Here is a 13,777-nt window from a genome sequence, read left to right on the forward strand (position 1 = left end):
AAAAAAAAAAAAAAAGAAAACTCAAGACTCCCAAAGACTAATAGCCCACATGAACAACAACCTCCTCTAATCTGAGTCCAGAAGAACCAGATGGTGCCCAGCTACCACTACTGCCCACACTGACCAGAGCCAGAACAGAAGGTCCTGGTTAGAACGGGTAAAAGGGTAGAACAAAATTCAAAATTTAGGGGGGAAAATAAAACAGATTTACTGGTCTGAAAGCGACTGGAGGAATCCCCAAGATTATTGCCCTAAGACAACCTTTTAACTTGAAACTCAAGACACACTCAGAGGCCAACTTTCAGCCAAATAATAGATGAGCTTATAAAATAAACAATAATATCCGTAAAGAATGCGCTCCTTAGAACAGTCAACTATGCAAGACCAAAAGGGCAACATTTGCCCAAAACCAATGATGAGAAGGCAGGGAGGGGCAGAGAAACTGGATGAATGGAAACAGGAAAACCAGGAGGGAGTGGGGAGAGTACTGACATATTGTGAGGATTGCAACCAATGTCACGGAATTATCGATTGGAAAATGAATTTGCTATGTAAACTTTCATCTAAAGCACAAATGTTCAAAAAAACAAAGAAAACCCTATGGAGCACAGCTCTACTCTGACCCATATGCGGTTGCCATGAGTTAAGAGTTGATCCTACAGCATCTCTTAGATTTTTTAATAAGTCTGTTTGGATATATTAAGGAGCCCTGGTGGCTCAGTAGATAAGTGCTTGACTGCTAACCAAAAGGTCAGCAGTTCAAACTCACCACCCACACTGTGGGAAAAAGATGTAGCAGACTGCTTCCGTGAAGATTTACAGCCCTGGAAACCCTACAGAGCAGTTCTACTTTGTCCAATAGGGTCCTTATGAGTTGGAATTCAACTCGACAACAATGAGTAAGATAGACTGTCTTGTCCTTGAGTGGCACTAATGGTTAAGCACTTGACTACTAACAGGAAGGTTGGCCTCTCAGTTCCACCCTGAGATACCTCTGAAGACAGGCCTGGCCATCTGCTTCTGAAAGGTCACAGCTTTGAAAACCCTGTGGAGCAGTTCTATTCTGCAAACACAGAGTTGACCTGAATGGAAATCAACTCGATGGCAACTAACAACAGCAATATTCCAAAACTACTAAGCAGTTACCTCTATAGGCCAGAAACATCTTTTTAGGGTAATCATCTTGTTTGTAGCTCTTTAGCAAGCTGCCTTCTAGCTTGTGGGCCATGGGCACATCCATGAACACTGAAAGGGTGGGCATAACTGAGATGAAAGAGGAGCTGAGACTATAGCTTTGCTCTTGTATTCTTCCTTGCTTCTGCTGAAGCCTTCCTCCAAGACTGGGCTAGACAGGCTTTCCTCTTCCCAGAGCCTTGGCAGCTCCAATGCAGAGGTTCTGGACAACTGGTTACCAGAGCAACAGAACCTCATAACTCCCACTCTCTGTGTTGGTGATCCTCGAGGGCCACAAGAACATTCCGTGGTACTTGAGAAGTGAGAGAGTTGGCAGGGGGAGGCAGGGGGGAGGATATGGGATTCCCAGGCACTCCTCACAAATCACTGTAGTCTTCTCTCTAGCCTCAAGTCCTCCAATTCAAAATAACAAATCAGCTCCTTCAAAGATAGGACAGCAAGGCAGGCAGTTGACGAGCCAAGCGAGGGCCTTGAAAACCTCAGAACAAGCAGCAACACAAGTTGCGAGATAAGTTTAAAAAGCTTCTATTTTCACCTTGCAAAGGGCCCCAGATTTTTAAGAGTAGAAAGAAAGCACTCTGAATAAAGAGTCCTATGCTTAGAAACAAGGAGCTCTGATGGCACAGTGCGTAAGGCATGTGACTGCTAACCAGAAAGTCGGTGGTTCAAACCCACCAGCAGCTCAGTGGAAAGACAACGGAACAATCTACTTTCATAAAGATTTACCTCCTTGGAAACTCAGTGGGGGTTGCTATGAGTCATAATCAACTCGATGATAGTGGGTTTAATGCTTAGAAATAGTGTAATTTGCAATTTGGTAAGCTGATCCAATTTCTTTGTTATCTAGAGCCAAGCTTCTACATTTGTTAACAATTTCAATGTTAGCTGCTCCATGGTTGATGACTCAAAAGAGTCATCTTCTGTAGGGTTAATCTTGCATTTTTCTTCTTTTTTTTTTTTTTTTGTTAATAACTTCTTTACGTTTATTGTAGGCACTCTTGGTATACCACCCAGATAACCTTTACCAGTCAATGCTCCCATCCCCAGTTGCTCCTGTGCTGGTGGAAAAAGGCATATGTATGTACCTTCTCTGGAGACTTGTCCTTTGCTGGTAGGAGCCAATTCACCTGGAGAAATTACATCCTCACCAACAGAGGTAGCCAATGGCTGGCTATTCTAGACTTACAAAAGACCTGCCCCTTTGTCTCGTAGTAGGGTAACTCTGGGGCTCAATTTGTACTCCTGAGCCCACCCTCCAATCAGCAGTGGCTAGACATCACTTGGGATCACATCCTTGCTTGGCAACTTCCCCTCACAGTTCTGCTCCCCTCATTCCCTCACAGGTTCCTCCTGAAGGCTTGTTGTTAGCTGTCATCAAGTCAGCCACCAACTCATGATGATCTCTGTGTGAAAGAGTAGAACTGTTCCACAGGGGTTTCTTAGCTGTAATCTTTACAGAAGCAGATAGCAACACCCTTCTTCCACAGCACCAATGGGTGGGTTCAAACCACCATCCTTTTGGTTAGCAGCTGATCACACCCATGTGCGCCACCCAGGCACCTTTCCTGAAGGGTATTCCTTCCATAAATCATGTACCTCCAAATCCTTTCTCAGTCTGTGCTTCCAGGGACCCTTCCTTGAGACAAATGATTATGAAAGTTATCCCCATTATTGTAGAAAACGTTTTAAAATTATCATGCAGAAACAAATTCCCTACAATTAATACACCAGTTAACATTTTGGTGTATTGCTTTTTAGTTTCTTTTCTATGGTTCTTATTTTAAGATACTGGATATAAAAATTTGCATATAAATTTTATCATACTTTTTTTCATTGAACATTTACATTGTGAATATTTTAACATGGGTGCCATTTAGGACTTTTATGCAGCAAATAATAATAAAAAGTCCCACCCAAACTGGTTTGAGCAGAAGAGAGCATGGATTAGCTTTCATAGCTGAGCAGTCCAGGGTACATCTGACTTCAGTCACAGTTCAGTGCAGAGCCTCACAGTAACATCAGGGCTCCAACTTCCTTCTTTGGGATTCTCTTGGCTCTGCTCTCCTAGAGGCTTCAGCTGTGTTCTCTGGCTGATTCTGGTCATGGGAGCAAAAATTGATGCAAAATGATACACACTGGCGGAGTTGGCATTGCAGCTTTGTTTAGAAATAAATTAAATGCTAAGTTTACTGAAGGAATGGCTAAGTTAATAATGGGATAGCCATATAATGGAATTCTGTGCAGCTGTTAAAGGCAGCCCTATGTATACAGATGTGGAAAATTCCCTAAGATATAAGATACATCATTAAGTAAAAATAAAGGAGGTATGGAATAGCAAGCAAAGTGGGGGCATTTGGGTACATGAATATATTGAGGATCTCTGGAAGGATACACAAGAAGCAGGTAACCGTGGTGTGGTGGTTATGTTTGTGTGTCAACTTGGTAGGGCAGCTCATGGTAGTTATTCCCCATGATGAGACTGGCAATCAACTCCATGATGGGATCTACCACAAGCAGCTGAGCAGCTGCTTTGGATATGTGATCTGCTTCCCATATATAAGAAGCAGCTTTGGGAATAGTCTATAGCCTATGGCATACTTGGATCCTGCATGTAGCTGTGTCATTGTTCAGCACCCTGCCATGCTCTGCCAACCTTGGGACTTACAATGGACTCGAATTAATGACCTGCTGTGTGGTTTGGTAACATCGGGACTGTGCCTTTTTATTTGTTGACCTTGAGCTTGTCAGCCTAAGCAGCCAGCAGCTGCCTGAGTGAAGAGATGCCTCTGGCTTCATTGGGGCAGGAGCAAGAGGCAGAGCTGAAGCCCAAGGTCGAGGGGCTTTTATACAGTCCCTAGAGCCTGGCACTTGGAACTCGGACTTCTAGCCTCCTGAACTGTAAGAGAACAAACTCCTGTTTGTTCAAGCTATCCCATTTGTGGTATATATTCTTGTCAGAGAGACACTAAGTAACCAGAACACATGGTTACCTCTGAAAATTGGAACTAGGTGGCTGGTAGACAGGGACACAGAAAAAGGTAGACATGCTTTTCATGTTATACCATTTTGTACCTGTGGTGGTTATGTTCATGTGTCAACTTGGCTGGGCCTAGTTGAGTGGCTGGGCAGCTGGTGGTAGTTATTTCCCATGATAAGACTGGCAATCAACTCCATGGTGGGATCTACCACAAGCAGCTGAGTAACTGCTTTGAGTATGTGGTCTGTTTCCCATATATAAGAAGCAACTTTGGGAATGGTCGCTAGCTTATGTGACGCTTGGACCCTGCATAGCCTGCCATGCTCTGCCAATCTTGGGACTTACAATGGACTTGAAGTAATGACCTGCTGTGTGAGTTGGTAACATCGGAACTGTGTCTTTTTACTTGTCAACCTTGAGTTTGTTAGCCTCAGCAGGCAGCAGCTGAGTGAAGAAAGGCCTCCAGCTTCAGTGGGCCAGGAACAGGAGGCAGAGCTGCAACCCAAGGTTGAGCGGCTTTCACTCAGCCCCTAGAGCCTGGCACTTTGAACTTGGACTTAAAGCCTCCAAATTTTAAGAATAAACTCCTGTTTGTTAAGGCCATCCCATTTGTGGTATATATTCTTGTCAGAGTGGCACTAGGTAACCAGAACAGTACCATTTTAATGTTAAAACTTGTGCATGGGTTTTATATTAAAAAATAGTGGTTGTTTTTAAAGAATGGTTGCAGTCCTTTCAGATATTATATCTTTACTGTCTAAGGGAAGAGAAAGCATCGTTTCTTTAAAAATGAGGCAATTTCCTTCCCTAAGGCTCCTAACCCTGTCTTCCCTTTCTCCCTGGCTTCAATTGAGTCACTGACCCATCCTTTTTCTGAACATGGCTGAGTGGATACTCTGGTCAGTTTAAACCAATCACCTAGAGCTGAGGGTGGTGTTAATCCCTCCCAAACTGTGCAGCTAAAGATGGGCAGAATTCCCCAAAAGAGAATTCAGATGCTCTTAGGAACAGGAAAGGGGAGATAGGATGCTGGGAAAGCAGTCAGCAGATAATCACTTCATCACCCACTCTAAATTCTCAAAAAAAATATCATTTTAAATGGCTATTTTTATATTTATTGGCCTTGTGCTTCCAAACTTGTTAAACATCCAGGGTCTCTATTGCTGTCTCAGTAGCAGAGGGAAGGAAGGAAAATTTTTCTCCGGACTACCCTAGACTATGTCAAGTGACTGCAGGTGGGGGCTGCTAAGGGAAGGGGGTGGTTGGCTTGTGCCAGGGACTCTGCCTAGTAGCTGGTCAGTCAATAATTGGAGATGGAATGTTTATGGCCTCACCATCCCATCTCTCACCCGCCCAAGGCACAGTCATGGTTATATTAACTAGACTAACCTGTCTTTCTCTGTATCTTATACATACCAACATAGCACAGGACTCCTAGCCCATCTTAGTCTTCACTAATTGTTTCTGGGCATTTGTGGGGGTTTCTCAGTGACCTTAGGAACAACACTCTTAAGTTCACCCAGTCTCATCTCTCTCACTGAGATCTGATTCTTAGGATATCACTTGGATTGCACATTTCCCCACTGCCAGGTATTGGCAGCACTGTGAAAACCACATGACATCAGTGTGGATGCCAAGGATACAGCCTCAGAAAGCTCCTAAAGCTACAAACTCCCACCTACCCGTGCAGCCAGCACACACCTGTGTCTCTGAGTCCTTGGAAAAAAGTATTTCTAGCTCTTACTTTCCTCCCTTCTTGCCACAGAACTCAGACATGAGACCTCTCTAACTACAGCTTCAGGGTGTAATGGACAAAGGAGGGTGTTTGGTGCCAGGCAGACCTGCCTTTCAATCTCAGCTCTTCTCTTTAGTATCTATATGGCCTTTAATAAAGCATTTACAAAGGGTCTTCATGGTGCAATGGTTAAGTATCTGGAAGCCAACAAAAAGGTTGGTGGTTCAAACCTAGTCAGCAGCTCCATAGGAGAAAAGGCCTGACAATTTGCTCCCGTAAAAATGACAGCCTAGAAAACCCTCTAGGGTGGCTCTTCTCTGTCACATTGGATCACTATGAATTGGGATCAACCTCATGCCCTGACAGCAAGGCATTTAAAATCTCATCTCAGAAATGTATTCACTTTTAAATGGAGATAATAAACATTATAGAGTCACGTAAGATTTATGGGGAGGGGCATGTAACGTTTGGCCATTACAAGGAGAAACTATAAAATCAAGACGCAAATCCAAAAAGTTTTGTGGAGTACTTGAGAGATCCTACAAAATAAAACTGATAAACAAAAGTTTTAAAGGAGTATTTCCGTACAACCCCCCCCCCCGCCCCCGAAATATTACAATCCCACTAACAATGCCCAGGTTCCTGTAACCATACTCACAAAAGTTGGTTCCTGAAGTGGAATTGCCCTCACAAGGCAATCTACCCCAAAACCCCTCTGTGAAGGAGGGCAAAGGATAGAGGAAATCCCCAAGGTGAGGAATGGGCATCCTCATTAACTGATTCAAAGAATTCACTCCATTGCTTAGAATGGGAATAAAAAAAAAAAAAAAAGTTGGATCTTTGTTAAAGAACAATATGGAATCTGCAAAACATCTCATAACATGGATGAACTTAGAGGTCATTATGCTGAGTGAAATTAGTCGATCACAAAAGGACAAATACTGTATGAGAGCACTGTTGTAAAAAGTCAAGAAAAGAGTGCCACACAAAAATATTTTTTTGATGGTTACCAGAGGTGGGTGGAGAAGGGTGGGTAAACCACTAACCAGAGGGTAGACACATATTAACTTGGGTGAAGGAAGAAAAATGGTTGGATCTTATGTCACGTCCAGATGGACGTGGTGTGTGTTCTGGACCAGTGACCTTTGTGCTGCTCCCCTCTCCCACTTTTCTAAATGAAAGCTTTTCTAGCAGTTTTCCTCCCAGCATTTTATCTTGAGCATATGAAGAAATGGATACATTCATTTTAGTCCATGAGCTGCAATATCCTGAGCAGCCACTTACAGATCAAAAGAAAGGCACCTTATCCAGAGATGCTAGGTTCTGAGTCAGATGTTCAATGTGACTTGGGTTGCTCCCTTTGGGGAAGAGAGAGTGAGTTTTTAGTTGAATGTGGAAATTTTGAATTTTTGGAATTATACGTTTGGGGAAAAGAGCAGTCAAAGGGTGGAAAGTGGTGGATTTTCACTAAGCCCACCCAGAACCCTTTTTCTGTGCCTTCTGGTAGCAAACCTCATTCCGCTCTCAACCTTGGATCTGAATCAGAAGTTACAGAGCTTGCTCTAATGAGAGCCAAGTGACTGAAGTCAGGACTGTTGGCGTCCTTTCCTAGGATTTTCTGTTGGAGCGAGCAGAGAAGAACCTTTCACTACTTTCTAATCATAGAGTTATAAGGAAATGGTCCTAAATCTTCCAGAAGCTACTGGCTCCTGACCTGTAGGAAACCTGGAAGAAATAGTCACTGTGTGCAGAGATAAGCTGGAAAGAACTTTCACTGACACAAGTCCTTAACTCCTGTCAGTATCAGCTAGGATTCTTGGTTACAAGCAACAGAAACTGATGAGCTCCATTTATGCATAAGAGGGATTTATTAGAAGGATACTGGGTAACTCACAAAATTGGTAGGGAGGCTGGAGAATAAGCCTTGGAGTTTCTGGAGCACAGCCAAAATGAAGCCACAGAAAGAGGCCAGTAAGGATCCCACTGCAACTGCTGAACACCAGTGATGCTGTGACTAGCTCCACTCCCACACTTCTTTGCAGGCCCAGCTGCCAGTGCATGTCCCAGAGGAGTGCTTCACTGCCACAGCTGCTGCTGTCAGAAAGGATTCTCATGGCTTTTCACTGGCTCCATACTCACTGCCCAGGAAATCTACTTCTGATTGGTTGAGCTGAGTCACGTGTCCCTGCTGGCTCTTCCCCATACTCTCACTAAGGAGTCAGTCCTGGGTGTGAGGGTCTGGTCTTTTCTGCTTTGATTGTGAGAGGTAGGTTCTGCATCCCACCAAGACTTAGCAAATGGAGAATTCCCCAAATATGAGAAAGAGATTCTAGGCAGACAAAAAAGACAAATTTTCACTATAATATCACACCTTTTCCTCTGTTCTCATTGAACACTTCTGCCTACTCCCACAGGCTCAACAACTGATCTTGCTTCTTATTTCACTGAAAGCAGCCTGAGGAGACTTTTACATGCTCCTACCATAGCTACCAATCTACCTGCACAGGTATCCAGCTACTTGATTGTTACTGCAATCAATGAGCATCCTGTATCCCTATCTCAATCCAACCCCTCCCTTTGTGTCCTGGGTCCCATCTCCTCAAGCCCCCTCACTACATCTTCCTGCTGTTGTCCTTTCTTTCCTATATTTCTACCAGATCATTCTCTGTAGCATACAAACAGGCAGCAAAACTCCCACCTGAAAAACAAACAACACCTCCTTGACCTCACATTCTTCCTCCTCCATGTATCAGTCAGGGTTCAGGCAAGAAAATAGAACTGCTGTAAGTATTACAGCAACTAGACCTTATACAACTGAGGGAGGAGCTGGGGAAGTGAAGGTCCAGAGGAATTAGTTGGCATATCAGAGAAAAAACACTAATCATGCTGCCCAAAGCACCCATGTGGATGGACAAGTTATTGCTACCAGGGGAATCTGAGAAATCAGATACACAACTAGCTGCAGAAATGGGACTGCAAAGGAGCAACATGTGGAGAGATCTATGGGAAGATGTGGCTTCTGTGTAGCTACCACCTCCATGGGTCTGCAGGACCAACATTCTGGAACCAGAGCTAAACATGGAGAATGAGGATAAACTGGAATCTGCTGGCCACTTCTGCTTATGAATCTCACCCTAAAGTCCTTCAGAGATTAATAGATTCTGCTTGACTTCTACCTCACAAATCTTGGGCAAGTTCCTCATCTAGCCAACTCTAGCCCAGAACCTTACAAGGAGGGGGATTCTGGGAATAAAGTTCCCAAATTATATGGATAATAGCTGATATAAGCTAATTTCCAAAATGTGAAGATAACTCATATGCCTACTTTCCCACTTTATCATTCTGACATCAGCCACCCACATGGCAATTTCTCTCTCTGACCCTAACTGGACTTGTGTTGGGTCTCCACAAGTTAAGACTCTGTTCTTCTGTTGTTGTTGCTGTCGAGTTGGCTCTGACTCATAGCCACCCTGTGTACAACAGAATGAAACACTGCCCAGTCCTACACCAGCCTCACAATCCTTGCTATTCCTTAGCCCATTGTTGCAGCCACTGTGTCATTCCATCTCATTGAGAGTCTTCCCCTTTTTCTCTGACCCTCCACTCTACCAAGCATGATATCCTTCTCCAGCGAAGGGTCCCTTCTGACGACATGACCACAGTAGGTGAGATGAAGTCTGGCCATTCTCGATTACCAGGAGCATTCAAAAGCACCAACTCTTCTTTGTTTTCCTTATTCATTGTCCACCTTTCACATGCATATGAGGTGACTGAAAATACCATGGCTTGGGTTAGGTGCACCTTAGTCTTCAAAGAGACACCTTTGCTCTTTAGCACTTTAAAGAGGTCTTTTGCAGTACTTTGTCCATTGTAAAATTTTTTTTTAAAAAATTTTTTTTTTAAAAAAATATTTTTTTGTAAAAAATAAAAGATTTCTTGACTGCTGCTTCCATTGGTGTTGATTATGGATCCAAGTAATGGAGTTCTGGTAGCATAGTGAGTAAGGCTTTTGGCTGCTAAGCAAAAGGTCAGTGGTTCAAACCCACCAGCCACTCTGCAGGAGGATGGAAACCCAATGTGGGGGTGGACTATGAGTTGGAATCGACTTGAAGGTAGTGAGTTTTCTGTCCTAGTCCCTGCAAAATAGGCAAATGCCAGCCTCTCTGCTGGTTCTCATTGCCCCCAGTAGATTTGATAATTCACTAAAATGACTCACAGAACTCACAGGAACTATTATCTATACCTATAGCTACCCATTTATTGTAATCAGAAAGGATATAAGTGTACTGATGGATCAGCCAAAGTCTAGGAGAGTTCCTGGCACAGGTCTCCATAGTCCCTGAGGACGTTGTCCCCTCTCCCAGCACAGATGTTTTCCCCAATCCAGGAAGCCCCAAAGTGGGTGCTCCTACAGCCCAGGTCCCCTAGTCATTGGTACTTCAATGATATGCAGGATAGGGCCTTAATGCATAGTTCGGATTGATCCAATCAATGAAAAGGCACGACTCCATTAGTGTCACATTGCCCTCCACCACCACCACCACCACCCCCTTTTTCTGAAGTTATTTTGCCTGGTTTAGAGCCTGTGCAGCCCCTACTTACCTGTCTATTTTGGAAAACAAAAGCATATTGATTGCTTGGGTTATTTTCAGAAACCAGGGTCAACAGGCCAAGCCACGTTCTTTGTCCCACACAGATTAACCAAGATGACAACAAAATGATCAACCACACTACATTATCTGCTCATCTTTAGAGCAACAGCTCTTGAATTTTCTATACATTCTATTTTCTATACTTTTCACCTCCCATCATCTGTTGAACTCCTTCTGATCAGCATTTCCTCACTACCATCACGTCAACACTGCTCTTACCAAAGTCACAAACAGCAACCTTTGTACTACTGTATCCAAGGGTATGTTCTTAGTCCTCCTCTTATTTGATGTTTCAATAGCATGAGGCCCAACTGACCACTTCCTCCTCAAAATACTTTTCCATGGCATCCATAACACCATTTTCTTTTGGTTCTCCTTTCATCTCTCCACTGCTTTTCTCAGTTGGCTTTGCTAGTTCCTTCTTATTTTGACCTCTAAATACTTACATGCTCCAGGACTCAGTTTTCTGAATTCTTCTCTATAGTCACCATGCAGGTGATCTTATCCAGCACAATAAGCTTAAATACTCATCTTTCAAATTTATATATTCGCCCTCAACCATTCTCCTGACCTACTGACTTGAAAATCCAGATGCCTACTTGATATTCCAATAAATGACTAATAGACTTCTCTGATTCACGATGTCCAAAAACTAACTCTTAATTTACTATCCCTCTGCCAAAACTTCTGTTATCACTCTTTCCCCCATCTCAATAAATGGCAAGTCTATTCTACCATGTGCTTGGGCCAAAACTCTTGGGATATTCCCAAACTTATCTTTTTCTCTTATATTCTACATCCAAGCTTTCAGCAAACCTTGTCAGTCCTACCTTTGTAACATACCTAGAGTCTATTCACCCAATAAAACCTTATTACTAAGACAGATGGACGGATGAATGAGCAGAGGATAAAGTTTGTGTTTTGATGGATGACTGAAGGTATGTCTATGTGGAAATACAGAGACAAAAAAAATGTGAGAAGTTTGTTTTTGTTGTTATGTGCCATCACAAGGGACCCGACTCATAGAGAATCCCCCTTGGGTTTCTGAAGCAGTATCACTACAGAAGTAGATTGCCCAACCTTCCTTCCGAGGAGTGGCTGGTGGGTTTGAACTGTCAGCCTTCTGGTTAGCAGTCAAGTGCCTTAGTCACTATGCTACCAGAACTCCCGAAGTTTAGGGAACTATATTTAGGGAATTAAAATATGGTTGGGATAAAAGCATATGGGGTTGGTGGTGGGAAATAAAGTTAGAAAGATAGGCAAAGTCCACATAATGTAAGACCCTTTATGTTAAGGGATTTGAATTTTACCCCTAAAACTTTAGGAAGGCTTTGAATGATTTATGACAGACAATGACATGGTTGAATTTATAGTTTAGAAAAATTCCTCTGGGCACTTGTAGAGAGTGAACTGGAGGAGAGCCAGAATGAGGCAGGAAGGCCAATAGTGGAGACTATTTTAGTTAATTCAGTTTGGAAGTGATGTAGGCCTGAGCTAAGCCAGTGGCTAAAGGGTTGAATTGCCAGATGTCCTCCATAAAAATACCAGGCACCGGACCAAGCCTGGGGAGATGTTGGCGGGTGGTGGCAGTTCCGCAAAATATCTGCTTAATTTAAACAATATCTTATGTATCAACAAGAATTTCTACTTATTTTTAGGCAAGTTTTATTATCTCCCTATTAGTTTCAGAAACAGATATTTTTCATTAGAACAACTTGCAAGGAATGTTGAAGACAAGCAAAGGCAGATTTTCCAAAACTTTTTCACTTTACCAGCCGAAAAGCTCTAATCTCACACTACCCAGGTCATACCTCGTAGCCAGCAACCTTTCCAACCTGATGGGCATGAGAGTGGTTTAGGGGTAAGAGCTACAGTTGTGCTCCTCCTTCAGAAGAACTACTGTAGTACTCCCTTCAGAAAATGGGAGGAAGCCCTCAAGCACTTAGGCTCTGAGTCTTGAGGAAGTTGGAGGAGTAAAGTTCACCTTACATTCTCCCTCAAAAAAAAAGTAGGAATTTCTCCAATGGAAAAGCAGCTGCCTATGCTTCCCTCAGTCTCCCAGTCCCACTCCCTGTGGTTCTCAGAGAGTGTTCCAACATCAGTTTGATTCAATCTTGGACCCGAGGGGAGGCCCTAGGAGGAAAAACTGACTCATGTGATCCAGCAGCTGGAAGAGAAATCAGAGACACTGGGGGTGGCACCAAGTTGCTGCAAAACACTCCCCTTCTCATTGCTCTCCTCTCTGGGAAGAAGTGACCTATCCCTTCTCCCTTCTGGGAATACCAACAGCCAAAGCAATATTTCATCTTCTTTCTTGCTAAAGTGATTTGGGGAACATTTTCTGTGCATTTGTTATAAAGCGTGGCCCATCACTAGCTACTCAGAAATCCAAACTGTGGTAAATGGATTCTAAACCCCTGCTCCTAAATTTCTTAAAAGGTGTATGTGTATGTGGTGGTTGGTGGGGAGGAAAGGAATGATGGAATGACTGGTCAGTCCTTCAGTATGGAGACTGAGACACTCTATTCCTGGGATACCCAAGCATGAGTTCTCAATAGGCATTTGGAAGAGAGTGGTAGAATGTGACAAGGAGATCTTCTAAGCACATTGCCCCATTTTATTTTGGGTTCTGATGGAAAACCTTCAAAAATACCATCAGAGAAGAAATGTTAGAAAGAGCAGCTTCAGACAGAATTGTACATTTAGTTTGTATTAGTTTTCTATTGTTGCATAACAAGTTACCACAAACTTAGCAGCTTCAAATCACTCACATTTATTATCTCAGTTTTCATGGATCAGGTGTCTGGTTACTGGTTAGCTGGGTCCTCTACTCAGGGTCTCACAGAGCTGCAATCAAGATGTGGGCCAGGGCTGTGGTCTCATCTAAGGCTCAGGGTCCTCTTGCAAGCTCATATGGTTGTTAGCAGAATTCATTTCCTTTCAGTTGTAGAATTCATGATGCCTGATTTATTCAAGGCCAGCAAAAGAGTTTCTCTGCCTTCTGTCTCCAACCGCTTGACCCTTCTTTAAAGGGCTCACCTGATTAGGTGAGGCCCACCTAGGAAAATCTCCTTTGTATTAAAGTCAACTGATTAGAGATCTTAATTACATCTTCAAAATCTTCATGTTGGCCATGTAACATAATAGTCACAGAAGTTGGACATCCTATCACTTTTGCCATATTATATTAATTGGAAACAAGTTACAAATCTCACCCAC

The 13,777-nt window shown here is 43.1% G+C and overlaps 1 protein-coding gene across 1 annotated transcript in view; it reads right to left on the reverse strand.

Moving 5' to 3' along the window:
• The window catches only part of GOT1L1 (glutamic-oxaloacetic transaminase 1 like 1), a 19,636-nt gene extending 18,375 nt beyond the window's left edge, over positions 1–1,261 (reverse strand). Inside the window, exon 1 of the mRNA XM_007935056.1 lies at positions 1,147–1,261. Within this exon, the coding sequence (XP_007933247.1) occupies positions 1,147–1,261 (115 nt within the window). The remainder of the gene's footprint in view (positions 1–1,146) is intronic.
• Between the last annotated feature and the right edge of the window lie 12,516 nt (positions 1,262–13,777).

Source organism: Orycteropus afer, unplaced genomic scaffold (genome assembly GCF_000298275.1).
Source record: "Orycteropus afer afer isolate SDZICR_OR568_19922 unplaced genomic scaffold, OryAfe1.0 scaffold00024, whole genome shotgun sequence".
Classification (NCBI taxonomy): Eukaryota; Metazoa; Chordata; class Mammalia; order Tubulidentata; family Orycteropodidae; genus Orycteropus; species Orycteropus afer.